General features: G+C 42.2%; 2 protein-coding genes across 6 annotated transcripts in view; one reads left to right on the forward strand and one right to left on the reverse strand.

Annotated features, from left to right (window-relative positions):
• Positions 1–13,202, reverse strand: part of CBX5 (chromobox 5) — a 32,964-nt gene extending 19,762 nt beyond the window's left edge. For all 3 annotated transcript variants that reach the window (XM_043965618.1, XM_043965615.1, XM_043965619.1), the window contains exon 1: positions 13,066–13,202. The gene's annotated coding sequence lies outside the window, so the exon portion shown is untranslated. The remainder of the gene's footprint in view (positions 1–13,065) is intronic.
• Positions 13,203–13,743: 541 nt separating this feature from the next.
• HNRNPA1 (heterogeneous nuclear ribonucleoprotein A1) lies at positions 13,744–20,748 on the forward strand. 3 transcript variants are annotated; one of them, XR_006353264.1, is made up of 12 exons: positions 13,744–13,874; positions 14,477–14,593; positions 14,789–14,935; positions 15,035–15,245; positions 15,352–15,444; positions 15,525–15,617; positions 15,957–16,031; positions 16,308–16,466; positions 17,043–17,195; positions 17,733–17,798; positions 20,348–20,425; positions 20,617–20,748. XR_006353264.1 is itself a non-coding variant. In XM_043966751.1 (11 exons), the coding sequence occupies exons 1-10, from the start codon at positions 13,860–13,862 to the stop codon at positions 17,786–17,788; spliced, it is 1,119 nt and encodes a 372-aa protein (XP_043822686.1). In that variant the 5' UTR covers positions 13,744–13,859; the 3' UTR covers positions 17,789–17,798; positions 18,029–18,361. The 3 variants fall into 3 exon arrangements, 2 of the variants coding, with proteins under 2 accessions (XP_043822686.1, XP_043822687.1); XM_043966751.1 differs by lacking the exons at positions 20,348–20,425; positions 20,617–20,748 and adding an exon at positions 18,029–18,361; XM_043966752.1 differs by lacking the exons at positions 16,308–16,466; positions 20,348–20,425; positions 20,617–20,748 and adding an exon at positions 18,029–18,361.

Consider the following 20,748-nt stretch of genomic DNA (forward strand, 5'->3'; position numbering starts at 1 on the left):
GTGTATGTCCTTAAGCATGCCTTTAGGGAAGCTTGGTAGTGTTTAAAATAAGGCATCTGTTAGCATGCTCTGCACCACTAGGCAAGCCAAAGGCAGCTCTTTTGAGGAAGAAGACAGGCCAACTACTATAAAAGATGGACTACAATGATGCCTTGATAGTTTTTTTTAAGGTTCCAATAAAATCTCTCCTAGCCCACAAAGAATACAGTACCTTTTCTACATCATCATTAGTGAAAAGCCCAAAGTTAAATGTCAGGAGAGGAAAAGGTTATAAATAAAATCTCTTACCACATGGGAGAAATGAAACAACAAAAAATCTTGGATGGTTAAATCAGATTGGGGCCTTGCTCGAGGTCTCCTGCTCTAGGGGATAGAGATCCTGCCTGGATGAGACCAGCAAAACGATTTGGGTGAAGATTAAATATCACCTACAACACAAATACTATATAACCAGTCCTTCACTCCGTCCCATCCAGCCTCATGACAGGGAAATGAGCTCATGAAAAGAACCCAAATTTAAAGAGTGCTTTAATCTGTTCTATATCTGTTCTTTGTTCTTTATGGAATTGAGCACTGATGGTCTTAGGTATCTTACATGAACGGCATAAAAGTAAAACACCATCTATAAAGATGTTTTCTTCCACTGGATTTATGATTTCCAAAGTAGTAGCCGGGTGGCATTTTAACAAAAACATACCATAGAGTTGCACATTACAGCTGTCCCAGCTGTCTCAGGTTTTGTTAAATGGGCTGATAACTATCACTACACCTCCACCAAAAAGCTCATGAGCACCCAATTCAAGAAGTTAAAAGCTGTTTAAATGTCTGTTTAAAAGACTGAATTAGGAAAGAGTTGGGGAGGAAGATTAACTGTGGTCGTTAACACCCCTATCATTAACAAGCCACATATAGACTACACAAACTTTATTAACAGAGAGGAGTGACAGGAAAGGAAGATCTCTGGTCAGCATAGCTCCAGAAGATCTCCTAAAAGTCTTGCTAAAATACACTCAGCTACACTTGCAATTCAATTACCCAGGGACTAATTATTATTATTTTTTTAAAAGTTTATCCAGACCTTGCTTGGGCCACCTCCTGGATTATTTACACCTCCACTATTCATGGAATAGTGCATTTTACTTTGCTTATTTTTTTAATTTGCTGAAAGAGGAAGCTACTTTGAGGATTTCATCAATTTACTCTTAAACTACCACAAAAAACTGTTGAGTCTGTAATCCCAAAGAATGGTTTGATAAAATGAAATATTTAACAACCAAAGTACTGATACTAGATGATTACTAGATCATAATTCTAGAAATTAAACAGTTCTCTAGATATATTTTTAAAAAATCAACAACTGTACTGGATCGCATGCCTCATGAATCAATGAGTCAATCACATTTGACTAAAATTCGAAGTAGTAATGGAACATTGTGCAGTCCTAAGAAGTAAGCACTTCGCCACCCAAGTGGCAGAGACTTCATGGGAATATGGAAACAGACACCTATCTAGCAAAAGAATATGATTTCCGGCTGCTGCCTTCCAGCAATGCCAGCTTTTGGACCGGCTAGACTCATCTAAATGTACACCCATGTGAGTAATTAAATGAAAATTTCCCCTTACAATCTTAAGGACAAGATGGATCAACTAATGAACCTGCCATTTCCCAATAACAGACCAGGCAATTCCCTATGATGTTACATTTCACCACAATTAACAATTTTTAGTAGGAGGGAACTAGCTGTGTGACCTTGGACAGATCCCTTAACTTTTCAGGGGGTACCTAGGTATCCCAGTGGCCTGGAGTCAGGAGACTCATCCTTCTGAGTTAAAGTCTAGTCTCAGAGACTTACTAGCTGTGTGACTCTGAGCAAGTCACATCACCCTGTTTGCCTCAGTTTCCTCATCTGTAAAATAAGCTGGAGAAGAAAATGGCAAACCACTCCAGTATCTTTGTCAAGAAAACCCCAAATGGGACCACAAAGTCAGACATGACTGAAAAATTACTAAACAGCACCATAGGGAAAAAAAAAAAAGTAGAAAACAGTCACATCTTTTTGAGGGCAGGGATCTGTCTTTTTTATATCCCCAGCAACTAGAAGGCACTTTAAAATGATTTAGTCTTGGGGGTGGCCAGGTGGTACAGTGGATAAAGGACCGGCCTTAGATTCAGGAGGACCAGAGTTCAAATTTGACCTCAGACACTTGACACTTACTAGCTATAAGACCCTGGGCAAGTCACTTAACCCTTATTGACCCGCCAAAAAAAAAAAAAGAAAAGAAAAGTAGTCTTACCCCAATTTCCATATACAGGGATAAGAAAGAATAGCTGCCACTACCTTTTTAACCAACTTTCAAGGATCAAATATACTTTGCTCACTGTGAAACCCTATAGAAACTATTAGTGATTATTAGGTGACATTTTGTTTGGCTTACTCTGTAATTTGTGGGGAGGAAAGGCCACTTTGATAGACTGCATGTCCACACAGCCAACGGGTTAAAACAGAAGTCAAGAGTATGCCCATATTCTTGTCATCATAAACATTTTTCAAGCACCAATTGCTATATAATAAATAATGTGACTTAGCATCTACTCTCACACCACATTGTAAGCAGGAATTTTGGAAATCGGCAGCTCTGGGGGTGAAAGAGATCGTCAGGGTCATTACCCTCAAGACTCTACTTCTAAAAAAGAAGCGTGCTGAAACCACTGCACACAATTTGGGATTTTTCATTTTATTAACCAACGACAGAAATGCCACAAATAGAAAACTGGATTTGTATTTACCACAACCTGGAATTTCAAACATAATTAAACTCTGGCAAATGTTGGTAAGGCAAAAGGAATTTGATATAGTACAACTAAGAGAGATGTAATTCAAAATACTGTAAAACTTCAGGGACTGGAAAAATGGCCAACATTCCTTCAATGTACAGTATAATTTTGTGCTCTGCCATCACTCTGGAGTATCTGCAACATGAATTATATTCAAGCCATAGCCTACAATTTAGATAAATAGAATCAAAACAGTATTGAACTTTTCCCTACCCCATACAAGGGTATCCTTGGCAGCTCCTTAACCATCCATTACAATCCAGACCAATTGCTCTCTGTAGCAATTTAAAAGCTGTAAAAAAAATATAATGGGTGATGACAGGAGAAACAAACCCACACCAGAACTTATTGAACCTTGCAGGTCTTTGCAAGTATCTCTATTGACATTTAAGTGTGAGTTACTGTGCCACAGTCTCATAAAAGTATTCTCAGTGCTCCAGATATATTGATATTTAAAATAGCACACAAAGGCCACTACTAGAGAGTAGGTTAAAGGCATGGCTAATCTCCAATATTGGGCTCCACAATTGCGTATTCCAATGAATTTTACCTGCCCAAACTATTTTTTTTAAAATTCTGAATCCTAATTTATTTTCCTCCCACTCCCACCACATCAGGGAAAACAAATCTAATTAAGCAGTTAAGTCCTTACTATTCAGAGGTTGGAGGCTTCCTTTTGACCAACCCCCCTTCTTCCTTTATATTTGAGGACTTCCAACAAACATGTGAAATGTTCCTTCAAATACCTCCCAATTACTCCATTTTCTCCACTCCCAAGATCTCATTGTTCAGTAATGTCTGACTCTTCCTGACTCCATCTTGGGTCTTCCTGACTCTAGACCTGGGTCTATCTGCCCCTCCCAAGATTTACTCCTCCATTTTACTTCAGACACACACAAGGATGGTCAAACACTTGATCTCACTGCCATCCAAAAAGTACAGCATGTTTTTGATAAAAAATTTGGAAATCATATCAGAATCTCCCTATCTAAATCCATTTTTAGTCCCCACCCACACTCCTCCCCCTCCCCCAATTCACCAATTCTGATTTAACCACTCTTTCCTTTTGTCTTAATCCTGACTCTATAGTTAATCAGTTCAAGTCTACCTTTAATCTCTTGGGCCCCGCCTTTTTCAAGTTCCTCCCTAGCCAAATCCCAGCTCAGGATTACTCCTATTTACCCTTATCCTCTGCACCCACTCATCTTCTTTGTCCTCATCAAGGCCAGTACCTCTTTGTGCAAATTTGATCCTCTCCCAAAACAGACACTCACTTATGTAACTCATTCTTTCCCAGAAGACTATAAAGTTATTTATCTATCCCATATTGAGAAAGCCCTTCACTAGACGACCCTACCACTACCCTCCACACAAACACATACCCTCATTTTATCAGTTAAATTCCTTGAAACTCAGAGTCTCCAAATCTTTTCTAATTTAAAACAAAAACAAAAAAAAAAACAAAAACTGACCTGCACTCTCCAAAGTTACCAAGGGATTTTTAAATTGCCAAATACTCCACCTTTTCAGATAGGAGCCTGGGCCTACACACTTCAAATCTCTATTTAAGGAAAGAACTCAGCACCAACAACTCATTTCTCCCCAGGCTGAACTACTTTGGGACTTCTCCATTTGGGGTACCTTCTCCTCCTCCCCCTAGAATGTAAGCTCCTCGAGGGCAAGAACTGCCGCCCCCCCATTTCCCCTTTGTATCTCCAGCACAGTGTCTGGCACATAGTAGGCACTTTTAATTAAACACTCAGCCTGGTATTAGGAAAACCCAGTTTAAATACACTTACTAGCAAGTCACAACCTGCTAGCCTCAGGTTTTCACCTCGTAAAACGGGGATGATAAAAGCAGCTGCTTCGAAGGGATTTTGTGAAGCTTCTGTAAAGACTTTAGCAGAGTGCTTAGTAGGGCACTTAATGTATTTCCGTTCCCTCCCCACTCCCCCACGGCCTTTTCTCAATTTCTTTCAAGCATAACACTGCTAAACTACTTTCCTCCTGGATACTCAGAGTCTCCTCTGGGTTTTCTTCTTACTTGTCAGACCATTTTTCAGGCTCTGGGCAGTTTCATGGTCCATACCACAGCCCTATGTGTTCCCTAAGGCTCAGTGTTGAGCCCTCCCCAATTCTCTTTACTTTCTTTCTGAGGGGGACCTCATCAGGCCTTGAAGGATTAATTATCTCTATGCAGATGACTCCCAAATCTATCTAGCCAGGCTCTTCAGAGTTCCAGTTACAAATTTTCAACTGTCTGCCCCTTGGGTATTTCAAACTGAATATCCTAAAGACACTTCAAATTTAAACTGAATTATTTTCATCCCTGAATTTCCCTATTTTGTCGAGGGCATCACCATTCTTTTAGTCACCCAAGTTGGCAACACAGGCATTGTTGACACCTCCCACTCCCTCATCCCTCCTATCTAACCAATCGCTCTATCTGATCATTTCTACCACAGCCATCTCTTGCATCCATTACCTGCTCTCTATTCAGTGGGTCACTACCCCAATTAAGGCCCTCTGCACTTCCAGCCTAGACTTTTTTCAATTGCCTCCTAATCAGTCACCCTACCTCAAGTTCCTGCCCTTTCCTATCCATCCTCCAGACCGCTGCCAAACTGATTTTCCTCAAGTACACAGGATGACTAATATCCCTACTCTGCTAAATAAACTCCAGTGGCCCCTGACTGGTTTGGATCTAACAGAAGCTGCAGCTTCTTCTTTTTTTTTGAGTTTTAATGCTGTTCATAACCTGGTCGCTATCTTCCTCTCCAGTCTTCCTTCCTGTATGTTTCAGTCCGATCAAATGGGCCTTTTAGGAGTTCCTCACACGGGACACTGCATGTGCTAACCTGCCATATTTGCAATGCCTCTGCCTCTCAGACTCCCTGACTTTCTAACTCTGCTCCAGTACCACCTTCTTCAAGACGTGCTCCCCACATTGCCTGCCACCCCTCTCCCCCAAGTACACCGAATTTACTTAGTATGGACATACTTCGGCACTTGTCTCCTTGGACAAACTGTCAAGTGAGCTCATCTTGGGGCAGGGAACAAGTTCATTTCTGTCTTTGTATACCCCCAAGAGACTGGAACACAGTAGGCTGATTAATGAAAACTTGCTGACAGATTTCTTCTTTTTGGCTAAGTTGCTATCTTTTAGCACCTCCACCAAAGGCCGTTAAGCATAAAAAATACAACCTGTCAATTGTGCACAGGAGAAAGGGTACTTACTGGGCTGAGAATCCAGCTAACCCCCTTTGTCACTGCTAGTTACTTCTGTCCTCCCCACCTCTCAAAGTCAGAGGAGGAACTTGGAAGGGTGGAGTGGGAGAGATGGGATGGGGAAAGGGCACTTCATCTAACCCCCATTTTGTTGATAAGGAAACTGGCTCAGAAGTGAAATGATTTACCCATGGTCATATTGTCAGAAGCCTGGAAGCCAGACCAGAATTCAGGTTTTGCTGCCTTCGGATCTAGTACTAGACATGATGTAGCCTAGGTTTTTGGTAAAGATTCAACCGCTTGCCTACTATATTTCAAACTGAATAGCCTGTCGACATCTGCAATTCAACGTGTCCAAAATGTCACTTATCTCAGTCCCCAGATTTCCCTATTTTTGTTTTGGGCCCCACCATCCTTCCAGTGGCAATGTGGCACTGCGGACTTGACTCCCCACTCTGAGAGTGCAGGAAGAGTCTAAATGACTAGAGCAGAGCCCTGGGTCTATAGAGATTAGGGGGGTGGGGGGCTATGAACTTGGATGAGAACAAAGGCTTCTTTATTGTTCTTATTATTATGATTTGCTTATTGTTTATCCTTCCATTACGAACTGAGGCAACATAACATGATTCTGAGAAGGGGTCCGTAAGCTTCACCAGACTGTCATAGGGTCTGCGACATACAAAAAGATTAAGATTCTGTACCCCAGTCCAGGGCTTCTTAAACTTTTTCTGCTCAAGATTCCTTTCCACCTGAGAAATGTTTACATTACAGGTATATACATGACCCACCCCCTCCATTCTGTTACATGACCCCATATGGGATCGGGATCCCCAGTTTAAGAAGCTAGGCCCTAGAGAAATACAAAGATGTGTTAGTGAAGGAAATTCTAACTAAAATGAGGTTTCTGGATTATCTCTTGGGTTTCCTTTATTTATGCCATCACTCCTCATCACCCTTTATTTCCATCAGGTTCTTTAATGTAATCTCTTTTTTAAGACCACACAAATTAGTCACCTACTTGTCCTACAGAGCTCTCAGATTCTCAGAGGTCAAGGGGCTGGCCTAAGGAGTGAAACCAGACTTTGCAGCAGAGCCTGGGTTGGTCTCTTGGAAGGCAGGGCCTCCATTTCCAAGTGCTCTGGACTACTCTTACCTTTTTGAAAGTGAAAAGGCCCAGCTAGCCCATTAAGTCCAATTTAGAAAGCTCTTTCTTTAAAGAGCTTTAAAGACCCAGTTATTATGTACCAGTTGGAACAGGCCAAAGAGTGAGTTAGTTATCCATTAGCTTTAGTTGGAAACACAGCTAGTTAAATTAAACTCCCCAAAGACTGATTAACCTGGCAATTATTGATTAAATCACCTGATATTAAAACAGGAAGAATGAGCCTTTAGGGTGTAGTGAACAGAGCGCCAAAGATTTAAAAGTTGGGAGTAACTGACTACAAAAAAGTTACCTGACACACCCAAGAAATCTCTAAAATGGGTACTGCTTACTTCACTAAAGGGAGAGGTAAGTATATAGATTCGAGCAAGCTATTAAGCTTACCAACAAGCCCTCATGGTACAGATAAAGTCATTGAGATGCAGAGAGAGTTCAATTAAATACTCGGCACCTAGAGACCAGGACCTGGGGGGTGGAGGTTGCTCAGGAAGCCAATTCTTCACTTTACCAAACAGTATGGACCCACCTCCAGCCTGACTGAACAAAGGTTCTCGAGAAATTATTCAAATAAAGACTTCAATTTTTCTTTTGAAATTTGATTCTTCCAGAAAGGTGGAGATGTGTGAGGGAAATGGGTGAAAAAAATTATGAAGGCAAAAAGCACATTCTTAAGTTAGATGCAGAATTTCACTCGTGAATCAACCATCTTTTAATCTTATCCTGGGCACATGTTAAGCCAAACAGAGTGTCCCCAAAGTGTTAGAGTCCTTTAAAGCTATTAAAAATGGAAAACTGCACTAACATTTTTTGAAACATCCTGTCTAGATGCCTAAGGAGGCAACACCCATCACCCCTCCTTACTCAGAGGTAAACTGAGGCAACTTTCCAAATAAACCCTTGGCAGACGCAGCCTGACAAATCCAGAATGGTCTACTATTGACATAGCTGCTAAGAGAACAGTGTAGGTTTTTCCCCAAACATGCTGGCGGGCAGAGCTCCTGGACAGACTAAACATAGGCAGTTGTCACTGTGGGTGTTCTGCCAACACAAGTGTAAAGCTGTCATCAGAAATGAATATGTGCCTTACAGTGGCTTACAGAAATCCCAACAAATCTGTGTCTTAGACTCCTCACCAGCCAACTCTTCTCTGGACGACCTGGATTCCTTCCCATTGGTGCAATTACAAGGGAAGATTCAGCTTTTACAAGTAGACAAGGGAAATCAAAGTTGATGCTTGGGCCAGAGTCCAAGTTCATCGATAATGTGTGAGTGGTGGTTACAAGAAAACCTTGCTGCAACTCTTCTGGTTACTTCTTAACTCTCCCTGGTTTCTCTAATCAGAACACTCCCTACCACTAGGAGGAGAGTTAGAACATGGATTGAACCACTGAGAAGAAGCTAACTGGTAATTAGAGACATTTGGGGGAGGTGGGAAAAAGGATGAGGTGTTATTACCCTACAATATGACTCATAAACCACTTCAATGTTAGAAATGCCGAAATCAATAAGCCTCATTTGCCTCAATATAATCCAGGGACCATAGGCAGCTAGATGGTTTAGGTACCAAGGATATATGTGGAACATGTATATAAATCTGAACTTAGACACCAGGTGGGCGACCTTGGGCAAGTCATTTAACTTGTCTCCTTCAGTTTCTTCAGCTACAAAATGGGGAAAATAACAGCACCTACTTACCTACCTCATCAGGTTGTTGTGAGGATCAAATGAAATATTGTAAAGCACAGTGCCTGGCACATAGAAGAAGCTTAATAAATGGCTTTTACTTTCTTTTACCTCCCTTCGACAAGGTATCTGAGTGTCTACAGCTTTTATAGCTCAGTAAGGAAAATGAATGAAGGACAGCCCGACTTGCTGGGTGTCCTTCATCCCCATTCTCCTTACTGAGATAAGCTTTAAGTTTTAACCATTATCCTGCTCTCCAGTTTCCTAAATAGAGGTCTTCTTTGGTCCCAAACAGTCTTCAAGAAAAATGGCCTTTTGTTTTTTTAAGGTGGGTTGAAAGCTCAATGTAGTTAACAGAATCTTTACCACCTCATTCCTGGATTCTTCAATGGCAGAAACAGAAAACCAAATCCCTCTGTATACCAGAATTTCTTTGGCACAAAGAACACCACCACTGTTTCAACTCAGGGTTGCCTGAGTTAGCAATTATAGATGGAAAATTTTAAATAGTCCCCACTTGAATAATAGTATGGAGCTTAATATGGAGTAATCTGTATAATAGGGTAACTAGACCATTTACTTAGCACCTTGGACTGAAAGGTAATTCATATTAAACTTACAAATTCATCTGTAAATCACAGTAAAATATTCCATGAGGAATAAACTGAGTCATTCCCCAACTGATAAATGGTCAAAGGATATGAACAGGCAGTTTTTCAATGTAAAAACCATAGCTATGTATAGTTAGATGAAAAAATGCTCAAAATCAGCATTGATTTGAAAAATACAAACCAAAACTTTGAGATATCATCTCATACCTATCAGAGTATCTAAAACGATAGAAGGGGAAAATGACAAATGTTGAAGGGGATGTGGAAAAATTGGGGCATTAATATACTGTTGGTGGAAATATGAACTAATTGAACCATTTTGGAGAGTAATCTGTGATTATGCCTAAAAGAGTTATAAAACCCTTTGACCCAGCAATACCACTATTAGGTCTGTTTCCCAAGGCGATCAGAGTAAAAGGAAAAGAACCAATGTGTTCTAAAATACTTAAAACAGCTCTCTTTGTGGCGGCAAAGAACTGGAAAAATTGAGATGTCTGTCAATTGGGGAATGGCCAAACAAGTTGTGGTATATGATCGTGATGGAATATCACTGTGCTATAAGAAATGATGAGCAGGTTGATTAAAAAAAAAAAACCATGAAGAGACTAGCATGAAATAAGGAAGAGCAAAATGAGCAGAACCAAGAGAACCTTGTATACAGTAACAGCAATATTGTTCAAAGAGTAACTGTGAAGACAAAGTTGTTCTCATTACTGACTCAAATCAACTACAAAAAAGCTATGAAGGAAAACACTCTCTCTTGAGAAAGAACTGATAAATAGAAGTATGTACAGCACGGCTTTACACACATATACTTCAAATGGTGGTCTTCTCTAGTTCAGGATGAGGAGGGAAAGAGGGAGGAAAAAAAGCAATTTGGAACTTAAAATGTAACTAAAAAAATTTTTTTTAAAGTGAAAAACTCTCACCAAAACAGACTAATAAATCAAGGACTGCTGCTTACTTTAGTTATATAACCAGGAATTTCTGGGGCTTGAACATGCCAGTCCTTATTCTCTTAATCTGTCATTCAAACTGCCACGTTCACACATTTCATATTTAACAGGGTGCAAAGATGGTTCCCCACAGACAAGGTAGACACCTTTTCCCAAAGATGGTAAATCAGCTGTCCAATCTTGACTAGAGGAGGAAGTGATTTGAGGACCTAGTTTCCAAAAGAAAGTGTGAACAAACCACTTAATTAAAATGGCTTGTAAGAAGCCCAACCTAGCTGAAAATACAAGAAATAACGAAGTAAATGAAGCACACTTTGAACAAAAGCACATTCACACTCATTTTAAGCATTCAAACACTTGTGAACACAATAAAAATGTATTAACTGGTCGATGACTGGTAACAATAATAAAAAATTTTAATGAATTTTGTTTTTATTTAATCAGGCATGGAAAACACAAAATATATTATAATACACTCTTCTGTGATAATTTGAGGCCGATCTTTAAATAAAGAGCTCACACAATTGTTAATCTGTTTTTCAAATACTACCAAAATATGGCATACCTCTTTCTTCCTATGTTTAACCTCCAGTTTATATGAGAAGATAAAGGTTAAGATGAGATTATCTTCAAATGTGGTATTTATTAAAATCAAATTATTCATTTTCCCCCTAATTTTAAATCAAATGATAGAGAGATTGGTTTTAACTCATCCCATATCACAACCTGTGGTCAAATACTGAGATTATAGTTGGTTAGATCACTTCAGATGCATTGTTATTGTGGATGGCGAGGTGGCTTTGGTGTTAGGAAGACATGGGTTCAAGTCTAGTCTCAGGTACATATATCCTGGTTGGGTGATCCCTTGCAAGTCACTTAATCTCTGTGTCTCAGCAACTGACACTTTAAGGAGTTTCTTGATTTCCTTACTCTGCACTTCCCTAAACCGATGAAATTACAGGACCTTCTCAGAACATAAGTCAGAAAAAAATGGAAATTAAAAGGAAGCAAACCTTCAGTTTTTATTTACCAAATGTCTTTCTTTCTTTTTTGCGGGACAATGAGGGTTAAGTGACTTGCCCAGGGTCACACAGCCACAAAGTGTTAAGTGTCTGAGGCCGGATTTGAACTCAGGTACTCCTGAATCCAGAGCCAGTGCTTTATCCACTACACCACCTAGCTGCCCCTTAAAATTTCATTTCTTTTGTTGTATAAAGTCGGAGTGGACCATATAATAAGTTTTCCTAAATTATCCTACTTCCAAAGAAGTTCAATCATTAACCCTTACTGAATCTGTTTGGAACAAAGCATTTGATGAAGTTTCTTTCATTCAACTCAACTGACACTGTTTTTTGAGAATCTTTGTTCACAAAACACATGAATAGGAAGGTGTGGGCCACAAATCACCTTTATTCCTCAAGGATTCATCCTGGTTATCAAACGGCATCTGGATTCACCAAGGGCTGGCTACTGGGACAGTTTCTTTATTTCTCAAGTGAGGAGCTTTCAGATAAGTAAAGGACTAGGTAGAGAAAGGTCTGAAATTCCTTTCTGCACAAAAGGAAAGGGGGTGCGTGAGTATATGTTCCAGACAAATATGTATGTTGTGTTAAAAAGTTCTTGTGTGTTACAAAGAAAGGTTCCAGATAAACATGTGATTTTGCTGTGTGTTTTAAAAAGCAAGATTCCAGACAAATGGGTAGTCTTGGAATATGTGTGTTACAAAGAAAGGTTCCAGACAAACGTGTGATCTTGGGGTGAGTATGTGTGCATGGGGTACAAAGAAAGGTTCCAGACAAACATGTGGTCTTGGGGTATGTGTGCATGGTGTACAAAGAAAGGTTCCAGACAAACATGTGGTCTTGGTCTTTCCCTGGTTTGCATTGAACCTTAAGGGACAAGGGCCAAACTCAGGGAAGCACTAATGATCAATCAATCAGGCGTACGAACACCAGGTTGGGTAGATGATAGGATAGGGGAAGCCCATAGGCCTCGGTGAAAAACAAGTCATCCCCTGGGGATCCCCACCCCCAAAAGGCAATCCTCCTTTGGAACCCCAAATCTAAACCCTCCCCCTGCTAGAGGGCTGATTGGGCCGTCTCCCCGCGCGCTTTCCTTAGTTTGACCTCCTATTGGCTATTCGCTTCGCCCATCTATCTGAAAGGCCCGACCCTCATCCCTTAACATTGGGCTCAGACCCTTGTCTCTCCGGCGAGCCCAACCTCCCCGCGCACTTCTCTCCAATTTGCTTAGAGCGTCCCAGCTCAGGAAAGAAGAACCCGCCTCCCGCCTTCCTGTGGCCCAAGGACCGATGTCAGTTGCTCGGAACCACCAAATGAAGGTTCAATTGGTCTATGGTCTTGTCAATCATATTCATCCACTGGGTTCCCTCCTATACAGCCATTGGAGAAGAGGACAGACCATCAGGACAACTACACCCGCCCCCTGTTCTCCTATTGGTTGGCCAACCCTGTCGCTCTTCCTCCGCCGCCCCCCCACCCCAGCGGTCCATTCATTTCACACAATAACGGGCCCGATTGGAATTGCTCCAAGGACCTAGAAGTGTAGACGTTGTTGTTTTCCACTTACCCGGGACTGAGAGCGTTCTCTCACCCTAACCTTGTCCCCGTTCCTCTGCGAAGAGGCCGGACCACAAGGAACCACCGCCGCCTTCTGCGCAACGCCAACCGCCCGCCAAAACGGATCCGCCGCTGCGCTTGCGCACGCGATCCAAGGAAGGACCCTTCCTCCGCCCACTGCGCCTGCGCAGAAAGGGGCCAGACTCCCGCCACTGCGCAGGTGTATTACATAGGTCCGTTCTTCCCCGCCATTACACGTGTTACAAATAGCCCTCAGGTCTTTCTACTGCGCTTGCGTTAATTGGCTGTGGCACCACGCATGCGTACTGAGTGTACTAGCAGCCCCAAAAGTAATTATTAGTCGTTCGTCGTTTTTCTAATTTTTAAGGCTTAATCGTATTTTCCCGTCTAAATATAGCGTAATATTTTAAGGAAGTAAAAATTAAAATTATCCTTAAAAAAACTGGTTACATTCAAACAAGAGTGACAGGCGGGAGAGCCAATCAGGCACTTTAAAAAAAAAAGAACTTTTCGCAAGCCAATCGGCAGCCTCTTCGGGGCAGAATTTACGCAACGCATTACGTTACGCAAAGATATGCTGCCTCAGACCAATCGTTAGGTAGAATGATTGGAGTTATCCAATAGTTGCCTAGTATGGGCGGAGTCTACCAATGCTTAACGCGAGGAGGCGGGATTAAAAAGCGAGGCCGGAGGTGGGGAGGCAGATACGCTAGATAGCTAGCTCCTTTCTGTCTTCGACGCCGTTGGAGAAGGATCGCTGAAGGGTCTGCTGCCGCTCTCGCCATGTCGAAGTCAGAGGTAAGGGAGTCGGAGCTCCGAAATTCCGTTTCCTCTCTATTCCCGTTTCCTCTCCTCTATTCCTTTCTGGAGCTTAGCTCCATACGTCTTTACCACGACTCCTCTAGGGGAATTCCGTAGCCCGTTCTCGCCCGGGCCTGTTCCTTCCCACACCCCCCTCCTTCGGGGTCGCCATTTTGTAGGCCCGGCCGCCATGAGCCTCCAGCCCTCGCGGTCTTCCCTGGGTTACAGGCTCTTTTACTTGCATGGGCCCGGACCCTTTGTCTGGTTTTGCTTCATCTCTACTTGACTTGGGGCCAGTTTCGATTGCCCGACACCGATTTTTTTTTCCGTTGGATATTCCCGGTCGTCCTTGTCCCTCTTTGTTGCGCATGCGTTGCATTTCTTTTCTCTTCCCCACCCGAAGCCGGACGACAGACAGGCGTCCTGGGCGGTCTCGGGGCCTACTCTTTGTCCTTCCCTACTTGAAGTGGGGGCTGGGGGAGGGGGGGGCACGTGTCCTTTAAAGCTTAGCGCCCATTTTGCTGTGGCCGCGGCTCGGACCTCCCGCCCACTGGCGACGATTTAACGACCCTTTCTCAATTCTTTGTGTTTCGGTTCAGTCCCCCAAGGAGCCCGAGCAGCTCCGGAAGCTCTTTATCGGAGGTCTGAGCTTCGAGACGACAGACGAGAGTCTGAGGAGCCATTTTGAGCAATGGGGCACGCTTACTGACTGCGTGGTGAGTGTTGAGTCCGGGAGCAAGGAATCAGAAAAAATCATGGGGGAGGGTCTTTGAAATCTGCTTTCACTGGAAGTAGCTTTGTATTAAATGAAAATGAACGCCAGCAGCTGCGTGGCCCATTCGATGCCTTTGTGCTTTTTGTTTGTCTCTGCTGCTCATTAACATGGTGCCTGTGCTCTCTTAATGTCTCAGGTAATGAGGGATCCAAATACCAAGCGTTCCAGGGGCTTTGGTTTCGTTACCTATGCCACAGTGGAAGAGGTAGATGCAGCCATGAATGCAAGACCTCACAAAGTTGATGGCAGAGTTGTTGAACCAAAGAGAGCTGTTTCCAGAGAGGTATGTTTCCTCATCTTTTAGAAGTCAGGCAAGTTAGGTTGGTCCCTATTAAGGTTTGCAGGCAACTCCTTAGCCATTTCCACCAATTGTCTTGTCTAGGACTCTCAAAGGCCGGGTGCCCACTTAACTGTGAAAAAGATCTTTGTGGGTGGCATTAAGGAAGACACTGAGGAACATCACCTAAGAGACTACTTCGAGCAATATGGAAAGATTGAAGTGATTGAAATCATGACTGACAGAGGCAGTGGCAAAAAGAGGGGCTTTGCTTTTGTAACTTTTGATGACCACGATTCTGTGGATAAGATTGTCAGTGAGTATCAGTCACAAATGGCCTTGGAAATAACCAAGCTCTGTAAAATTTACTTTGTTGAGATTTCCAGCAGTTAACTGTTTCTAATAATGACCTTTTGTTCTAGTTCAAAAATACCATACTGTGAATGGCCACAACTGTGAAGTCAGGAAAGCCCTGTCTAAACAAGAAATGGCCAGTGCTTCATCTAGTCAAAGAGGTGAGGTTTTTCCAATCCACTAGGGCGGTGGTTATCTAGTACCTATTTCTAGTTCTAAGATGGTGGTCTTTTGATAATAGGTCGAAGTGGTTCTGGAAACTTTGGTGGTGGCCGTGGAGGTGGCTTTGGTGGAAATGATAACTTTGGCCGAGGTGGAAACTTCAGTGGTCGTGGTATGTGTTTTCATACTAAGCAAAAGCCTTTAGGTGTTAATTCATATGGAAAAGAGAACTTCTCTCCAGTCTAGTGACCATCCTTATTATTACCCATTCTGGGTTTTGTCATTTGATACTAAGCAATCACTGCCTATTTGGGTAGCATTCTTGTGATTTCCTCCCCCTTTGGGCTTTTTACTTTGAGTCAGGTAGTTTGTTTTGAATATGATACTCTTTGGTATCTAGCAAGAAGTTACTTTGTTATAGTAAAGGCTAATTGTGCGGATAGGTGGGCTTTGTTTTTTTTTTTTCAAATAGTCTTTATAATTGCCCAACTGAAAGCCCTTTTTCTTCCAGGTGGTTTTGGTGGCAGTCGTGGTGGTGGAGGATATGGTGGAAGTGGAGATGGCTACAATGGATTTGGAAATGATGGTACGTGCTCCCTTACTTAGTTATATATAAGTTGGGTAAATGGAGGATTCTTGGCCCTTCCTCTCCCCCATTAGAACAGGCCTAGTGTTGCTTTTTTTCTTTTGCTTTTTTTCTTTTTTTTTTGGGGTTGTTTTAAGTGCTGCATGTGTTGAGCTTGACCTGATTGTCCCAACATAACATGCATGCTGTCTATGGCCTTGGGCCTTTAAGGCTTGCATGGATTTTTTTTTTGACTGTCAAATTTGTCTTACTGAGAAGAATTGTATTCTTCTGTAGGTGGTTATGGAGGAGGCGGCCCTGGTTACTCTGGAGGAAACAGAGGCTATGGAAGTGGTGGACAGGGTTATGGAAACCAGGGCAGTGGCTATGGCGGGAGTGGCAGCTATGACAGCTATAACAACGGAGGAGGCGGAGGCGGCTTTGGCGGTGGTAGTGGTAGGTATCAAGTGAACCCAAATGAGTACTATGGTGTGGTAGTCTAGATTAGTATTGTAGTGGTGTTTTTTTTTTTTTTTTAAATTCTCAATCTTGTTTTGGGTTTGATGCTCTTAACAGCATTGAACAAGTACACTGCATGAAACCTGGTTTTCAAAAAGCTACCTCCTCCCAGCTTTAAGCTGGGCCGCCTCACTCCCTGCCTTAAGTTTTTTAGATAAAGCAGGATGGTGTCTTAGGTTACTGAGTCACTTCCATAGCAGGATTTAGTGTGTGACTTTTGGGTCCTTTGACACTACGTTTTCCAACAGTGTTAGGCAGTGGTGGTCTGATCAGATTATATGCACCAGACCAGTTGAGTTTTTCCAGAGCCTTGGAGAAATAGCTATATTTTATTTACCCAGTGGCATAGTGATTGATTGGATTACTCAACAGGCTGTCTCAACCAGTATGGAAAGTGAGTGCACAAAGGGCCATGTAGTCTGTTAGTGACTCATAGAACTGTGGGAGGATGGCAATGATTTATTTAACTCCTGATTGTCTTTTAGTAACTAGTAGGGTCCCTCTTTGTTCTAGGAAGCAACTTTGGAGGTGGTGGAAGCTACAATGATTTTGGCAACTACAACAATCAATCTTCAAACTTTGGTCCCATGAAGGGAGGAAATTTTGGAGGCAGGAGCTCAGGCCCTTATGGTGGAGGCCAATATTTTGCCAAACCACGTAACCAAGGTAGAATATTTACTTATTTTGAATGATAATGCGGAAGTTCCTTTGAATAAAGTAGCATGGTAGAAATGCTCCAAAGCTGCTTGTGCATAGCTAATGGTTATGGTTCAGGAATGTTTTACGGGTCCATTTAGGGAGGTTACTCACTATTTGGTTGAAAAGCCAAAATAAAAATAAAAAGCTGCCTTGGGGCAGCTAGATGGTGCAGTGGCTTGGATTCAGGATGACCTGAGTTCAAATCCAGGCATTTGACACATTAGCTGTGTGACCTTGGGCAAGTCACTCAACCCTCATTGCCGGCGGGCCCCCCCCCCAAAAAAAAAAGGTAGCCTTAGGGCTACAGTCTATATTAATTCCTGATTGAGAAACTCCGACTACCAAAAGCACCTTTGAGTAGCCCAAGACACTAGGCCTAGGGTCAGGACAATTAACTGTAGGCATGATTCAATCAAACCATCTCCTTATCCAATAGTGGTATAGGTAAGATTCTTACCTGGGAGAGAAATGAGAACTTGAACTAATGGAAAGAATTGTCCCTAGGTGGCTATGGTGGCTCCAGTAGTAGCAGTAGTTACGGCAGTGGCAGAAGATTTTAATTACTGTTAGGTAAGTATTAAGCCTTCTCACCTCACACTTGAGCTTACAGTTATTAATGAACCCAGTAATACTAATGTAGCTAGCAGTGCAACATAGTTAACATTTTTAATTGCAGTAAATTTGTGGATGTTAATAATTCAGATCAGCAAAATCTATGGGGAACAAAACTTGCTATTGGATTATAGCTTTGAGTCTTAATATGTGTTTAGATTAACAACTTTATTCGTATTGTTCAACAGGAAACAAAGCTTAGCAGGAGAGGAGAGCCAGAGAAGTGACAGGGAAGCTACAGGTTACAACAGATTTGTGAACTCAGCCAAGCACAGTGGTGGCAGGGCCTAGCTGCTACAAGAAGACATGTTTTAGACAATACTTTTTGTGTATGGGCAAAAAAACACCAGGACTGTATTTGTGACTAATTGTATAACAGGTTATTTTAGTTTCTGTTCTGTGGAAAGTGTAAAGCATTCCAACAAAGGGTTTTAATGTAGATTTTTTTTTTTGCACCCATGCTGTTGATTGCTAAATGTAATAGTCTGATCATGACGCTGAATAAATGTGTCTTTTTTAAATGTGCTGTGTTAAGTTAGTCTACTCGAAGTCCCCCTCCCAATAAATGCCCCAACAAGCATGCAGTATCAAGTTAGACCCAAGGTGTTTGCAGGTCACTTCTAAAATAACCATAACTCATTGTGAGTGAATTCCTACAGAATCATTGAGTACCTTTTAGAGTCTTGCCATGTTGAGACTGGCAGTTACAATGCCAAAACCCAGACCCCATACTTAGGCTAAAATGGAGATTTCTGATCACAAAAATTGGGCTATTATGAATGGATTCCTCAAACTTAGAACCCTGCTTACTCACAAGGCTTCAGAGTTGATTTTTTTAAGACGATCATGCCCTCTAATGTGTGTGCTCATTGGCAATGATTTAAAACCAATTTTGTTAAGAGTGAAAACTCAAGGACCCTATGTGTTATGGAGTCGACCCATTCCCCACTTAGCCAGCAAATCAGCTGGCTTGTGTGTGCCACACAAACCCCGCCCCCCAGTAAAGGCCCTGATTGGGGGAGGTGGGGGGAGCTGGGGTAAATAACATTGCAGACCAACCAGGTTCATGATTTAAGAGGGGGCATGTACTGGCTTATGGATCATTAAAGGAAAACTGCAGTGGTTAAAAATTTTTCTTAAATGATGCACATTTTATAAATTAGATGAAACTAGCATTAGGTTGGTGGGGCTTATAGACTACATCCTCAACATCTGGGGGGAGTTCATTACTTTCCGAGTTAAATGGGGATGGGGGGTTGCAAGTAGTTAACTGGCCGTGTTTGAGGCTTCCTAACTGCAGTTTTCCTTTTAAGTGTAACTTGTCACCCAGGCTCTCATGCACTCCAGGGGCTGCCTGTCAGTGTAGTATTCTTGAGGTTGGGCCAGTTTCAGTCCCCTTTCCTAGAAGACATGTTCTAAGGTCATTTTTTAAACCTTTTGGTTCCCACATTTAGTCCATTCATGTTCTGTTGATCCCAGTGACTTTGTACCCAGTAGACTAGACAAAGCTTTTATTTAATAGGTGTGTGTATTCCATTTCATTGGTTTGTTACCCTCTCCCTTAACTAATCTTTGAAAAACCTGGGTGGGGAAGGAAGGGTGGATGGATGGGATGATTTGGGGAGGGGAGGGTGTGGGGAGGGGGGGAGAAAAGCATGGTTACGCTGTTAAAGTTTTCTAGTCCCTTGGGTTTGATATTGGCTGAGTTTGCAATGGCAGGTGGAACCTTAACTGTTCAGGGAGTTTGCAGAGACCTCAGGAATCGTGACAATCAATGGCTTTAAAGATCCAGGAGATGTTCAGCTACTAGGAACTGCTAGCAAGTATAGCGCGAATGGCTCCGCGCTTAGACACTTGTGGTATGGAGTCAAGTGTACAGAGATAAGCCAGGGGCAGGCCTCGGCACGATCCATGAAAGCTAGGAGGGAGAGAAGTTTCAGTGCCCATCGGAAGGAAGGAGGCAGACAAGAGTAAGGCACATCTGACTCTTAGGACTAGCAGTCAGAGCCAGAAGGAAAGGTTTTATTGCTATACTGGTAGGTAAGAACAGATTTTACTTCTGTCCATATAGTTTGTCTGAAATTATAGTTTTCTGTGTTTCTGTTTTGTTTTTGTTTTGTTTCTTTTCTGCTAAAATAACATTGAGCCCAGCAAATAAAATAGTCCAGTCTAGTTGGTACTCATCTAGGGTCTTTAAAACCCCTTTCCAGTGTTTTCACTTGCCCTGATGAAATCTGTCATTAATACCCATGAGAGCCAGTAGGCACTTTAAATCTTAATATTCAAGTATTGGCCTCTGTTGCCCTCTTTCCCCTTTTCTCTTCACAGTGGCTCACAGTAATGCCTTAGGAATGCCCTTTAAGCATTTTTCTTTAAAATTTAATTTGCAAAGGGCTAGCTTGGGGAGTATATTCCTTAATGGGTTGGGGGGGAGCTGGGGGGAGGGGTATTTTGAGCTTGGTTTTTAGCCTAGGGAAGAGATAATAGTGATTTTCTTGCTTTTCCAGGAAGGAAGTTCCTGTTCCTACCAGGTCAGCCCTCTAAAAACTAGAGGCCTTTGGCATATTCGAGTGGCTTCTTCAAATGTAAGTTAACTCTGGAAATGCAGTGACTATTTTTGAGACTAGGGAAACCGAGGCGAATAGTAATGGGGTGCTAGCAGTTGCACAAGTGAATTACCCAGGTTTTATCTGGGGGGAGGGTACAGTGAGTGCTTGTACATCCAGGAGGTGCTTGTTTATTCATGCTTCTGCTAAATAGAATCTTTCTTTTGCAGGATCATTTGAGGTCCAGAACTTTGAAGCCACTTTGTACATTTTGCTGGTATCCAGTTCATTTGATTCTTGACTGCCATGCAGTTCACAACTTTTAAGAATGGACATGTTTTAGTAAAATGTGTTTAAATGAA

The sequence above is a fragment of the Dromiciops gliroides genome, chromosome 5 (assembly GCF_019393635.1).
Source record: "Dromiciops gliroides isolate mDroGli1 chromosome 5, mDroGli1.pri, whole genome shotgun sequence".
Lineage (NCBI taxonomy): Eukaryota > Metazoa > Chordata > Mammalia > Microbiotheria > Microbiotheriidae > Dromiciops > Dromiciops gliroides.

Bases quoted from the DNA above. Each gene is read 5' to 3' on its own strand.
- HNRNPA1 (XM_043966751.1), top strand. The intron at 14,594-14,788 runs GTGAGTGTTGAG...TTAATGTCTCAG, and splicing joins GCACGCTTACTGACTGCGTG to GTAATGAGGGATCCAAATAC. The intron at 15,445-15,524 runs GTGAGGTTTTTC...TTTTGATAATAG, and splicing joins TGCTTCATCTAGTCAAAGAG to GTCGAAGTGGTTCTGGAAAC.